Below are 12,897 nucleotides of genomic sequence, written 5' to 3' on the forward strand. Positions count from 1 at the left end.
CAGACAATAGGCCTGTTCATTAATACCTCATCTTATTTGGTCGACTCTAGGTACAAAGTCTTGTCGAGTCGATGCGCGAGACGCAACACCTCAAACAGCGAGTTCTTGTGGAGAAGCTTCGGCTGGTACGAATGAAGGAGGCGGCGTTGGTGGCACAAGTTCAACGAGACAATCTCGTCGAAAAGGACACTACCTCCTCGATCCTGCCCGAGCCGGACAGTGATGGTCTACAAGAGACCATGAAGGCAATCGATGATATCGGCGAGGACGATACTAATGTGGAACTTGTCGACGATTCGACAGCCAAAGGCAAAGCTGACGGCCAAGAGGACTGTGCATTCCCGAAGCACAACGGTCCAGACGGTACAAGGCAATTGTTGCGGGACGCTGAGAAAAAAGCGAGTGACTTTGAAGAGGCAATAGATACGAACGAGGGCAAAGAAAAGGACGATGGCCTGGAAATTAGAATAATGCTTGATGGGGATGAAGACAACGATCTCGACACTAGCAAAAAGGACACAAAGGAAGACGGGCCCGAAACTGAAGAAGAGTAGAGATGGAATGGTAGATAGTACATGAGGAAAAATAACAAAGCAAAGCAACAAATAAAAATATGAACACCGGAAACAGTCAACCAGACGGAAAGTATTAAAGCATGACCCGGCTCATAGATCTACCCTTGATAAACAAGTTCGATGCTAAAAGCATAGCTCCCGAAAAATGTTCTAAGAAACGTGTAAAAGTCTCCAAAATATGTAAACTCTTGTGGTAAGTGTAACGCGTGCGTGAGTGTGTGTACTGCGGAGGCAAACTTCGGTACATTAATACTAATGCTATTATAATTATTATTATGCATATAAAGGTAAATACGTTTTTTTTGGCCAGCCTCTACTGGGTGTAACTAGATCTACAGAAAAACTAAATAAAAGGCTTAGCTTAGAAAAACGTTTTTGGGTAATTAGTGAATTCGGGTGAGTATACTTAAAGGCACAATAAAATGATGTATAAAAAAGGATCTATTTGGTTACAGCACATATAGGAAGTACGGAAGCTTTCGAGAACGTCTGATAGGTTTGCCGCATGTGTCAATTAGCTATAGAGCGGTAGACTTGGGGTGCCGTGCGGATTTTATTGTGGCCATCCACAAAATGTTGGTGTTGCACTCAGCTTGGATTCAAGTTTTTCTTTTAAAATGGGAAAGCGTGTTGTTTCTAATACATCACATTTATTCTATCCTTTGTTATAGGAGCTAATAGGCGTTTATATTTGTCTTATTTTAATCTGTGGCAGATTTTGCGGGCGCAGATCATTCCGGACAAGATGGATGCAAATTAAAGTGCGAAAATTCCGTCTGAAGTTTCGCATAGATAGTCTGTTTTGCAGAATTTTGTGAAGTATATATTGCGGTAAAGAACTGAGATCGCTATTCAAGAGCTACATGCTTTTTTGACAATATTCGTTTCAGCTTCAGTAAGCCGCCAAATGACAAGGCTTCAGCGACTACGGCGACAGTTCGAGCGTGGCCTGAAAACTGCTAATTATGGTTGTGAATGCAATATATGTTGATCTAGACCAATATTCTCATTTTTATCTAGGTTTGCGATATACAGCCCAACTGCATTGCTCTTAGGACAATGGCTCATTTGAAACTCAAATGATGGGATTCATCGTATGCTCATGTGGACTTTCGCAGAATTAAGCCGTTAACGGGCTGTTTACTTTAAGGGGCTGTGCGCCCATATATAATAATATACCGGATAGCATATAGATTTCAATATTAACTTCAGTGGTGTGTGACCGCCTGTCGACTTAAAAAGCATATTTTTTATTTATTTTTAAAAGTATAATAATATAAACATGGAGCTATGTTAAAGCTTATACTTATGATATTAATAAACGTTTACTTGTAGCAGATAGAACCTCCTCGTGGTCGGGCGAACACACAAGCACTGAATAGAGCTATCATATATGTCTAATTCCCATATCGAATAGGAAGGGATAGCATATATGGAGCGAAGCTTCATGTGATAACATATGCCTACAGTGTACGAATTGCAAATCAATGAAATAAATCCCAGGAGTATGCAGAGCGAACGACGACAAGGATGACGACGAGGAAACTATTTCAAGCGCTGTTGGGATAGAGAGCAGTATTGTTAATACACGCAGTCTTGTAATCCGTAATTACTCGATACGAGCTTATCAGGTTTTTTATGTTAGACATATACAATGTTCCACATCAAGGAGAGTACTGAGATCTCCTTTTGAGCGCTCACAAATTGATTTTGTCAAGTTTCAGAGTCAGCTTTTAACAACAAGAGCAGTTTCCAAGGAGGAAATTTGATTGAAACACCGGATATACAGAGTCGAATATATATATATATATATATATATATGTGCTCATTGAACTATACATTATATTGCGAATGTATGTGGTAGAGGTTTGCTGTTGAAACCCAGACGGCCGCATGTGCAGTATGTTACAGATGTGTCTCTCTAGGAAGTTCTCGTAACTCTAAAAAACTCGGAGGACGTTTTCCTTTCGCCTTTGTCGAATAGAACACCAGTGAATTCTCAATACGTGCTCCATATTTCCATAACTCATGTAGTGTTGCATGTTACAAAGATCGTTTTGCATTTATTCCATATCGTAATTTTGATTTGATGTTTCTTCATATCGGTGCTCTACGTATTACTATATATACGACGGGTGCATCTAAACAAATGTGCAATTGATCATAAAACAAATTACCCGGATCGAGCTAGCACAAAATAACTTGTTACATGATAAGAATTTCATTTTCACGCCTTTTTTTTTTTTATCGGTACGGAGTATTACATGTCCATCTGATCACAGCACTCAGCATTGGAGGTTGTGCAAGCCGTTAAAATATCGGCAGACTTCTCACACATAATAAGTGCCATTATTGTCAGTAATAATTATAAAGCGATTCAGTACATGCTTAATTTTTTCAGCAGTTATTAGAACCTATTTTTTTCCAACAGATAAAATAAAGAGGTCGATTTTCGATGACAAGAACTTCGTTTTTCGCTAATTTGGCAGTAGTGTTACTTACCGCGTATAGACGTTTTCTTTACATGGGTGCTTTTGCGGTCCACGATCAGATCTCTGATTTGTATAAAACACAATATTCTGTATTATAGACAGATACAACTAATGTATGTATGCTGCCAAAATCAAATACAGCCTAGACGCATTTTAAAAGCCAAAAATATAGAGATTCTACTAGTAGCATGCACCACTCTGATACACCATTGGCTACTTGGGGCCAAATTTTGACATAGAGTATTAATAAATGTACCTATTTTATTTTATCTTTTTCAAATCGAGTAATAAACATTGTCACTGACTAAGTTACTGTCATGAAATAACGAGACGAATAGCGCCTAATTTTTAATATATTTAGTGTAATTCGAATGAACAGGATGAGCGTTCTGCCCAAAATTAACAGCCATAAGTTTATGACAATTGGCGGATCTCTACGATTTATAACGTCGAAATAGGTCAAACCTTCTCTGTTCGTTTAAACAAATACAAAACAATTGCACAATATATATTTATATATTGTAGTACAATACATAAAATGAAATTTATTTTCAATGGTGTCTATTTTAGCAGTGTAGGAACCGTTCCCATCTGTAGTAACGCATGACGTGGTCTAGTTAGAATAAACACCTGCTTCTGGCTTAATACTATTGTTTAACAGTCACAACTACAAATATGTTTCTATAATTACAGTTGTTTTCGATAACTGTGCTTTATATACATACGCCATATCAAGTGCATACTTATAGATATGTACAACTTATATTACTAACTGATCTATAATAGAATATTTACAAGAGATGATTAAATCGGTCATTTATATGCGTTCAGAAAAACTACCTCAGTAATTATAACGGCGGACCGCCATTTCAACACTAGATATATACTACACGATATATTACTGACTTCGCTTGTACACCTCAAACAATGCCCCTCGAGTTAGCTCTTTCTATATATATATATATATATATATCTATAAACGAAGAACGCTTTGTAAGTAATTTACCTACCATCAACAATCAACGCCCACTCAGACGGGTCCGTTTGTAGGTAATGGTACATACGGCCTTATGCAGCTGTTAGGCCCAAGCTATCACATGAGTTACAAGATGCGTAATGAATTGAAGTTTTTCCTAAGACGGACATTAAGTTGTGTAAGTTAACCACAATGAGTTGCCTAAAAGAAAATTGAAAAGAAACCTTGATGTGTGGAAGCAAGACAGAATGTTTGCCTTTCTCATATAAAATTACCCTATTAAAAAAATATCAATAAACTATAGTTGTAACATATAAACTTCAATAAGGCCTGGCATATATGCTTGGTAGGTCGCTTCACTGTAGCTTCATCTTGCGCTGTTAACAGCTACATAAATAGGTATGAGGGCTGCTTTGCTGGATGGTATTCATGCCTCCATAGAACTCGAACCCAGATAATACTTCATTTTTATGGTAGCTCGAACACTAATATCTTAATAGGTCTGTTTTGTTTTTTTAAGAGAAAAAGAATAAAGCACTAATCAAAACTATATTTTACTATATGGTAGAAGCTTTGCCACATTTAGGTGGCGTGAAAATAACTCGTTATATTTAGGAAAACTGATATATAGGATCGAAAATATAACTTATCTACGCTGTAGAAAACTGTAATCACGCCAATAATGTCGCCGGCACAATTAAAAAATGATACTGTTTAAAATGTTTTTGCCAGCTGTTTTCTAGTTTTTATCCTATTGTATTGCGTTATATGGATAGCATATTTTCGAACATAGCATTTTCCTGTGCCGTAGTTTGATTTGAGAGAAAATCGTCAATGTAGTCTCATACATGCCCTAAAGTGCTAATTAGCTGTAAACAGATCTGGCCTATGTATAGCCCATTGAGCATGGATAACATCTGTAACTCATCTGGCTTGCTTCTCAACACGGCGAAATCTACGGGACAATATATTTGCTGTAAATCTCGAAAGTAATCGCACGGGATTGTACCATGCAGCGTGTTTCCCTGTTTGAAATTTCGATATAAATGTTTGTCTTTGTCCTTTTCTAAAAGTATCTCTTCTAACAGATCGTGCTTCTGGTCGTTCAGGTAGGTCTGAAGGCACTATCTCTGGTCCACAGCTTCAGCGCCGGTCGCGAACTCCAAACAGTGCAGTGTCGCTGGGCACCATTATCGTTCATATAGTGTAGCCCAAACCAGACATTGCTTTGTCGCCTAGAAAGAAATATCGTTTCTCGAAAATCATTAACATTGTAATCATTTGCATGTGCGTACTTCAACAGCACGTTACGGGATGGCTTTTGGTAGAGCAACTTGTTCGCGATTTATGCACGCTCTAGCCGCGCTAAATTTGACCGCAAGAACGGTGCAATCGTGCTATGGCAGCACTAGCAGTGCTCGTACGTTGATTCAAAATTGATTGATTAAAAACGGTAATACGCCGGGGTGAGGGGTAGTGGTCAGTTTCTAGAATTTGTTCTTTATATGACAATAGAACACTACTGCTGCGTCAAGTGTTTCCGATTTCCTAGGATTTTAGTGGCCAGCCTGTTTCGCATATGTGACGCACGACCTGACCGAACTGTAGATGCTAATAGCGCTCCATGTTTGTAGAAGTAACTTGTATCAGAACTCGGCCGAAAACAATTGTTCATGTAAAGAGAAGCACATGTCAGACAGAGTGGTAAAGACTGGTAATTTTTTCGGGTCATCGATTGTAAACGCGAAGAGAATAGTGTGGTACGGGCTAGTTTTTAAAAAATATGCGGATCGTCTGGACTAACTTTTTCGCCAGTGTAAGATACATTTTTATCTTCTGGTGATAGCTATTGAACAAAGACCCATGCGTCGTCGAGTTCTCGGTGTTGTAGCTCGCGCAATTGACGCTTCAGTTTGTCCTTAAGCTGAAGAAGACCTCGCTGCTCGTTGAACAGTTCTTGATATTTCACTTGGATATCAGTTTTTCGGATAATAGAGCCTGACGTTACTTCCTGAAATGCGCAAAACACACCCCACAAACGGCAAAACATTTATGCACTAAGCTGACAATGCAGTAATAAGCTCGAGTGGGGTGGCATGATACGTGTGAGTAATGCGTTTCCCTTTCAATGCGTTGCCATGGCGACCGTAAACATGTACTATCGTTGGTTACTGGCGGATGGTTAATATGGCATATAGGTTACCGTGCCGCTTCATAGGTCTGTGTAAAAAATTGAATCCAAAAAAAAAAGTGATTTTAAAGACTTGTTCACATATTAGTAACAACCAAGCGCATTTATTATGAAGTAAATTTAAAAAAAAAACAACCTTAGTATGTAGAATGAAAAATGTGTGCTTTGCATTACCAAACACATCAAATACTCATGCAGAGAACAGCTCACCATAACCTAACTGCAATCGTTCTCACTAGACAACTTCACTCAAATAATGAAAATTTTATTTTTATTTATTTTGTTGATTAGTTATGGACTTATACACTCACCTGGACAAGGTCATCGAGCTCCCGATTTCGTCTCATTAACAACTCAATTTCAGCCTGCTGTTTGTGGTACCACTGGCAAAGCCGTTTATGACTTTCGTAGATAATTACCGATTCACGCAAGTTGGTTAGTGGTGGTAACGGCTAAACAAAAACAAATTTACATACTAATTACATTTGAATATCATTATAAATACGTCAAAATCTGAACCTATCCCTGTGATGCAATGTCAATCACGTTGAACGAAATAAACTGCCCCAACTATTGTTACTATGGTAACTATACTGGATTACATATACCTAGACCATTTTATAGAAATACCTGCAGTTTGGGCTCAACGAGCAAATGACCCTGAATGCCAAGATCCTCATATGGTTCATCGGGAGTCGTGGGCCATGATGACTTTCGAACCTGTGTGTGATTGTACGAAGGCGAAATGTTCTCCTGTGAGTTGATACTGCTAGCGTTTCCATTAAAAGTAGCGCCAGCGCTTACTGAAGCGTTAACAATGCCAAACGATAACTGACGACGATGCATGCGATGTGCTAAAGCAGAGGAAAAACGAAAAAAGAGACAACGACAATACGAAAATTGTGACAAGCTGAGTTGCGAATGAAAACAAAACGAAGACCTGCAAATATATTTAAAAAAAAAATGAGGTTAAATAATTTCTCGTATACAGGATATTTTTTTGGATATTGGTCGTTCTCTTTACCGCCTGTGCAACTAAACGTCGAAGTATATAGCTGAATTAATCTTCGACTTTTGTCAAGTCAGCTCATAATCATTCTGCGAAATAGTCAACCACGTAGTGTGTTTGCGGCGAATTTAAAAAATGATTACCTGGTGGTGGCGGGGTTTCAGACGTCTGATCATGCCTTTCGGAGGTGCCCTGTCTACTCGTTGACGGCGTGTACGGATCAGGGCTGATCAGATGACTGTAGTTGGCGTTAAGCATCGGAAAATTCTAGAATTTTCATTAACACAACACAGTTGTTTATGTAAAATATGTGTGCGTGTGAGATGTTGTAGTGCGAGATATGCAGCTGGATATGATCCTGTTTAGTCAGACGTAACTTATACTGTATAAGTTGCCTCTGATCACTTATCGTCCAAAGTTCTGTAATAAGTTCTATACAAGTTTGGTATCAATTTTGCAACAATACAAGTAATAAAATTACCCGTTTGTTATGTTACATAAATGCTCAGCTAGTACATACGACACTCAGATATAGCTATGGCCTCAGCACCGCGAACTAATGCTCATGATACGGATAGGACTGATATTCGAGATCACTTGTTTGATGATAGGCAAGGGATATTAGGGCAACTGGAGAATAAAGGCGCGTGAATGTACCTCGGTGAGGAAGGTATTTGGACGACGCTGAGTAGCAACAGGTGTAAGGGCATTTGGCGAGCTAGATACGTTCGATGTCGCCATTGAAATCGTTGATGACGTGCTGGAGCTCCTCAATGGAATGGGACATGACAGGGGGACGAGATCATTTTTATCGCAGTAGCTGAAAAGCCGAGTCATAAGCTGTACGATATCTGATGAGGTTGGCCGATTCTCCGGTAGCGGATGCCAACAGCGTGCCATTAAATCTTGGATTACCTGTCCCCATTAATGCATCGCGTTTGAAAAGAGGCTTATTGAAGATTCACAGATTGAAAACTTGTGTAGAAGATAGGTACCGTTCATGCAAAATTTGAAAGCGCCTTGAATAAAGATAATATCCTTCTTTACCATTTATAGATTCCAACTATAACTGGTCGTACGAACTTATAGGAGTTTAAGTAACCTTCGAAGAACGATACACCTGCAGATTGTCTAAGTCCCTTCATTAATTCATTTTTCAACAATCAGATAATATCAAACTATACAGGCCTCATACTATTACCTGGTTGGTTAAAGCTGTATTAAGGAAGAATAGCGACTGACCTTTGGAGCGTCATAAATCATCGGAGGCCGTTTATTATCCTTGATGGCCCATAAAATTTGATAAGCAAAGTCCATGTCTTCATAAGGTTTCTGACGCGATAGCACTTCCCATAAGATGATTCCCCAACTGAAGATATCACACTTTTGAGTGTAATTTGTCCCTATGAATCAAACATTGCTCATAGGTTATTTTTCGGAATCCTAACTGAAAATGTTAATCAAAAGATGTTTGTGAAGGCCACTGTCCAGGTAACACGTGTCCTTGGATGGTGACAACCTACCTGCCTGGCTGGAGATAGTTTGAAGCGAATGTTTTTGTATTATGGCAACAACTAATCCCTCGTTCACTTTGATATTAGATCCAACGTGATTATTTCATGTATGAACGGTTCCCGTCGATGAAGTCTGGGCCAAGGATACTTGCACTTGGACAGACTTTCATTGCTGGGCTATGTAAGGTGTGACTTCATAGTTCGATCAATCGATCTGAAATAGTATTATTACGAACCTGTAAATACCTCTGGAGCCATCCATGCTGCTGATCCCTTGCAATTAGTCATGTTCGTTTGCAAATCACAAGCTGTGCCGAAGTCGCAAATCTTTAGCGTCAACATTCCGTCAACTAGCAGAAGGCTGAAACAATGTTAGCAAACAACAAGTAATTTGTCCAGTAAGTAAAGTACGAACTATAGGTAAAACGGGGTCCATAGTCGAGATATCGTTAGTCCAATGTGATTGCACGCCAGCAAACGGAATAGTTTTTCAGCTCCGTTGTTTGAGTGCACTGGGCAGCAAATTATTTCAGATCCTTGAAGATAAACTAATTTTGTTTTTTTATGCAATGTTTAGGCTTCTATTTTTGGTGCTTATTTAGTTTATCTGGCGGGCCATAAAGAAGTTTATCACAAATATACCACACAATAATAGCTGTTACTGAAGTTATTAGTAGCTATAGCAGTTATTGCTTTTATAAATCGTCCTTTCAGCATATGTATGCCCGAAAACTTCGACGTTTTTCTTAGTACCCAATATAAAGGTGAAATACAGGTATAGCGTTCTCCAACAACAGTGTACTATTTTTTATAATACAAACATATCAGGTCATGAATGCAGAATATAGCACCAGCGCAAGTATGAGTCTCATTGTATCGGCTCGAAGTATGCTTACCTTATGAACGTTCTCGTGCGAAATAGCATGACCACATAAGCCTTGGCACACTAGGAATTTCTAACCGGAATCTGTCCAGGAATTACATTTACGCCCAAACCCACGTGGGACATCAACGTTAACTAGAACTCGGAACGTGGAGTAAATCCGCACGAGTTGTGCACTGAACAACCGTGAAACCTCAGTGTTTAAACGAGCGACTATCAGCTGTGAGATTTCTTTTGAGCATTTGAATTCGTTGCAGGTGAATTGCAGAAATACACTGCGGGACTCCGCTTGTGTACTTGAGCTACACCATTAGAATGGGTCTATTAGTCCATCTCTGAAGTAAAGAAATACCTCTGGGAGTTTAGCACAAAGATTGTTTGGATACCTGATGATTGGCTAACTTATACAAAGAAGGCAACGAGCCTTGAAGGCCTATGATAGGTGACATCCCCGTCGTGCCCTAGTGTTCGTATGATCGAAAGATAATATTATGCTATACATAGGCTAACGATTCAAACAAAAAAAAATGTAGGACATCTCAGCTAAGGCTAAACAATAAATAAACTTTAAAAAAAAAAAGTTCTAGAAACCGCAGTGCCAAATCTACAGAAAGGACAATAGTCATTGGGAATTAACATTCATGCATACATGGATATGGGTAAAGGAACTACTTACTTGGGTGGCTTGATGTCTCGATGTACGAGAGGCTTTGGTTCCATATTGTGAAGATAATCAATGCCTTTTATGCATTGCAGACACCACGAGAGAGCGTGTGCCGTCGTGTACTGTACATGGACGGTATACGGTTTACAGTGAAGCACTAAAATGAATAAAGTGAATAAGACATTCTCAAGCGTTCACGCGTATTTTACGGACGTTAATGAAGAGGTCATCAGTTTAATCATCGAAGTAAATATTCAGTGAGTCGGGTGTGGCACTCATCAAACTGGCACTTTGGCAGTATTAATAAACAACAAGGATCCATTGCATTGCAAGTTGATTCAGAAAAGTCTAAAATTATTTTCAGACTCTAGATTCTGCCACTGGATTTCATGGAGCAATTCAAATGCAAAAACAAACGGATATTATGATAACTTCGTTCATCGAACTCACTACAATATTTACCATGGTAAAGACTCCCACCAGCTGCATATTCCATGACGAGATAGCATGGCCTGCCTATATGAGCCCCATAAATAGTGACGATATTCTCGTGGTTCACCCGTGACAATTGAGTCACCTCATTCATGAAGGCTCGAATTTCTCTGGGGTCATTGATTTGTTTGACCGCACATTCTATCGTTTCCTTTTCCGTTCCATCTGGATTTCGCCGGCAGTAGGTGCCTTTGGACACTACACCAAACGTACCGCTACCGAGCGGAGCTTGCTGAAAGTATTAGGCATGTCAGTGTAAATAGTTAAGATAGACTAAATGAGCCGCATCAATAGTTAGTGAATTCAAATCCTATTCATGTACCGGGTCGTAACGACCTCGCCGTCCAAAAACGAGCAACATTTAGATTAATACGACAAGTTCGGTAGTACAACAAAAATACATCTCAGCGTTATAGATAAATTTCAATACAAGCTAACCACCAGCCTCGCCGGTACTCTACCCTGCCAGACAGACCTATTTTACATTGTTCACCCGTTCACCTTAGTTCTTCACTATAGTATATAATGTAATTATCTAAACATTACTTGAGTAAAAATTAAATATAATGAAGCTAATGCCATACATAATATGACTCCCATTTATGATGATAGCCAATATCTATGCCCGATCTCTTCGACCTATTTCATCCTAACGGCTGTCCGCCATTCGTCCGCGTACGTGGGTGAGAAATAGATCCATAAATTAGTTACTACAGCGGCCGAAAATGGCGGCGGTTGTGAAAACTCTGTCCATCTTAATCTGCCGTCACAATCGACGTTTACAATATGATACGATAGACAAAGAGCAAATTTCGTAAAGCGGATCCTACGGAACCTTGAAAACGTTAACGTCTCCTGCGCACAAATAGAACAAGAAGCTTGATAAAAAAAAAAAAAAAAAAAAGCTGTTCTAGAATTTAAACACTTTCACAATTCATATAGAAAGTTTGTTATCTTTATCGGCACCGACCGTCAAGATTGAGCCTATCATTATATACGGCCAAAATGTAGAGCACCTGTTTCTGAAAAAAGAGACTACTCGTGTAGATCAAAAAATTCAGGACTGATTACGCCAGGTGTTATTCTACGAAGCACATTATATTACTTGTTCGAGTAAAGCAAGTGATTATTTTTACCGTATTTCGCCACGCCATCTTCGTTCTGAGCCTACTCAGTCATTTTCCCTTCTGTGGCGGTCGTCGCTCAATCAAGTGTCAACTATTGATTCTATTGCAAGCACAAGCTTTATTATGCAGCTTGGCTTTGGAAGAAAAAAAAAAGTCACAACAATTTTTGTTGGTGTCATTGAATCCTATTGCATTGATAAGGTACAGGAAAGCAAAAACAGTCGAACGTTTCGTAGTTAACCGATCCTAATCGCAGAGTTCGTTCTAATCGGGTAGTCGACGGGCCAACATAGCGTAGCACTCACCGGGCGGTGAAAACCTTTTTCTAGCAATTGCTAATAGTCGGATATGTAGACCTTGGTCAACATTTACGTTGATTCAATGTACCAGCAATACGCAGACTAATTATAATTCACGCATTTGCTTAAACTCAACAACCGGTGTCATTGTGAGCCCAAAATCGCACATAGGTAGTAGGATGGCGTCTACAACCGTATGGCCGCTGTTTTATATCCACAGCGGTACTATGTATTTACATATGAAGCGTCGCAGTTAAGGACAAATCCCAAAACAGAACATTTGCTTCAAGAGTTTGTCGACATATACCTTAAATGCACCTGAATATAGTAGAAAGGCCGTTTATTGTCATCACCTCGTTTATTAGATATATCACTCAAGGCTATATCAGGTGTACTGATGCCACCATTCCTTTGACTCGAGACAAAAAGAAACCCCGTAGTAACCCTAGTGAAGCAAACGGCTACTGGAAAAGCACATAGGCTTTTTCTTCCGACCATCCACAATACATTCATTGCTACATTTGAATAGGTTACGTGAAAGAAACCTTATTGGCAGACGGCCGAGAAATCTTTGATTATTTGATCACAGATAGGACCTTTGCGGTGCACTGCGGCTGCTCTCAACGCTGTGGAGTGAAGAAGCTTCGCGTCATAAAAAGCTAATCTGATCTCTAT

At 39.3% G+C, this 12,897-nt stretch overlaps 2 protein-coding genes across 7 annotated transcripts in view; one reads left to right on the top strand and one right to left on the bottom strand.

Moving 5' to 3' along the window:
* LOC111265668 (uncharacterized) overlaps positions 1-3,398 on the top strand; it is a 46,231-nt gene extending 42,833 nt beyond the window's left edge. For 3 of the 5 annotated variants that reach the window (XM_022842639.2, XM_022842575.2, XM_022842708.2), the window contains one exon: positions 51-3,398. In XM_022842639.2, the coding sequence (XP_022698374.1) occupies positions 51-554 (504 nt within the window). In that variant the 3' untranslated portion in view covers positions 555-3,398. The remainder of the gene's footprint in view (positions 1-50) is intronic. The other 2 variants (XR_015313571.1, XR_015313577.1) reach the window with 2 other exon arrangements.
* Positions 3,399-3,564: 166 nt separating this feature from the next.
* LOC111265870 (mitogen-activated protein kinase kinase kinase 7) overlaps positions 3,565-12,897 on the bottom strand; it is a 15,970-nt gene continuing 6,637 nt past the window's right edge. Inside the window, exons 2-11 of one of the 2 annotated variants that reach the window (XM_022842972.2) lie at positions 10,767-11,028; positions 10,317-10,461; positions 8,994-9,118; positions 8,486-8,646; positions 7,901-8,158; positions 7,387-7,510; positions 6,865-7,088; positions 6,546-6,686; positions 5,848-6,054; positions 3,565-5,278 (exon numbers count right to left, since the gene is read on the bottom strand). In XM_022842972.2, the coding sequence (XP_022698707.1) occupies positions 5,890-6,054; positions 6,546-6,686; positions 6,865-7,088; positions 7,387-7,510; positions 7,901-8,158; positions 8,486-8,646; positions 8,994-9,118; positions 10,317-10,461; positions 10,767-11,028 (1,605 nt within the window). In that variant the 3' untranslated portion in view covers positions 3,565-5,278; positions 5,848-5,889. Of the gene's footprint in view, positions 6,055-6,545; positions 6,687-6,864; positions 7,089-7,386; positions 7,511-7,900; positions 8,159-8,485; positions 8,647-8,993; positions 9,119-10,316; positions 10,462-10,766; positions 11,029-12,897 lie in introns of both variants that reach the window. The other variant, XM_022842891.2, reaches the window with a different exon arrangement.

The sequence above is a fragment of the Varroa jacobsoni genome, unplaced genomic scaffold, assembly GCF_002532875.2.
Source record: "Varroa jacobsoni isolate VJ856 unplaced genomic scaffold, vjacob_1.0 scaffold_11, whole genome shotgun sequence".
Taxonomy (NCBI): Eukaryota; Metazoa; Arthropoda; class Arachnida; order Mesostigmata; family Varroidae; genus Varroa; species Varroa jacobsoni.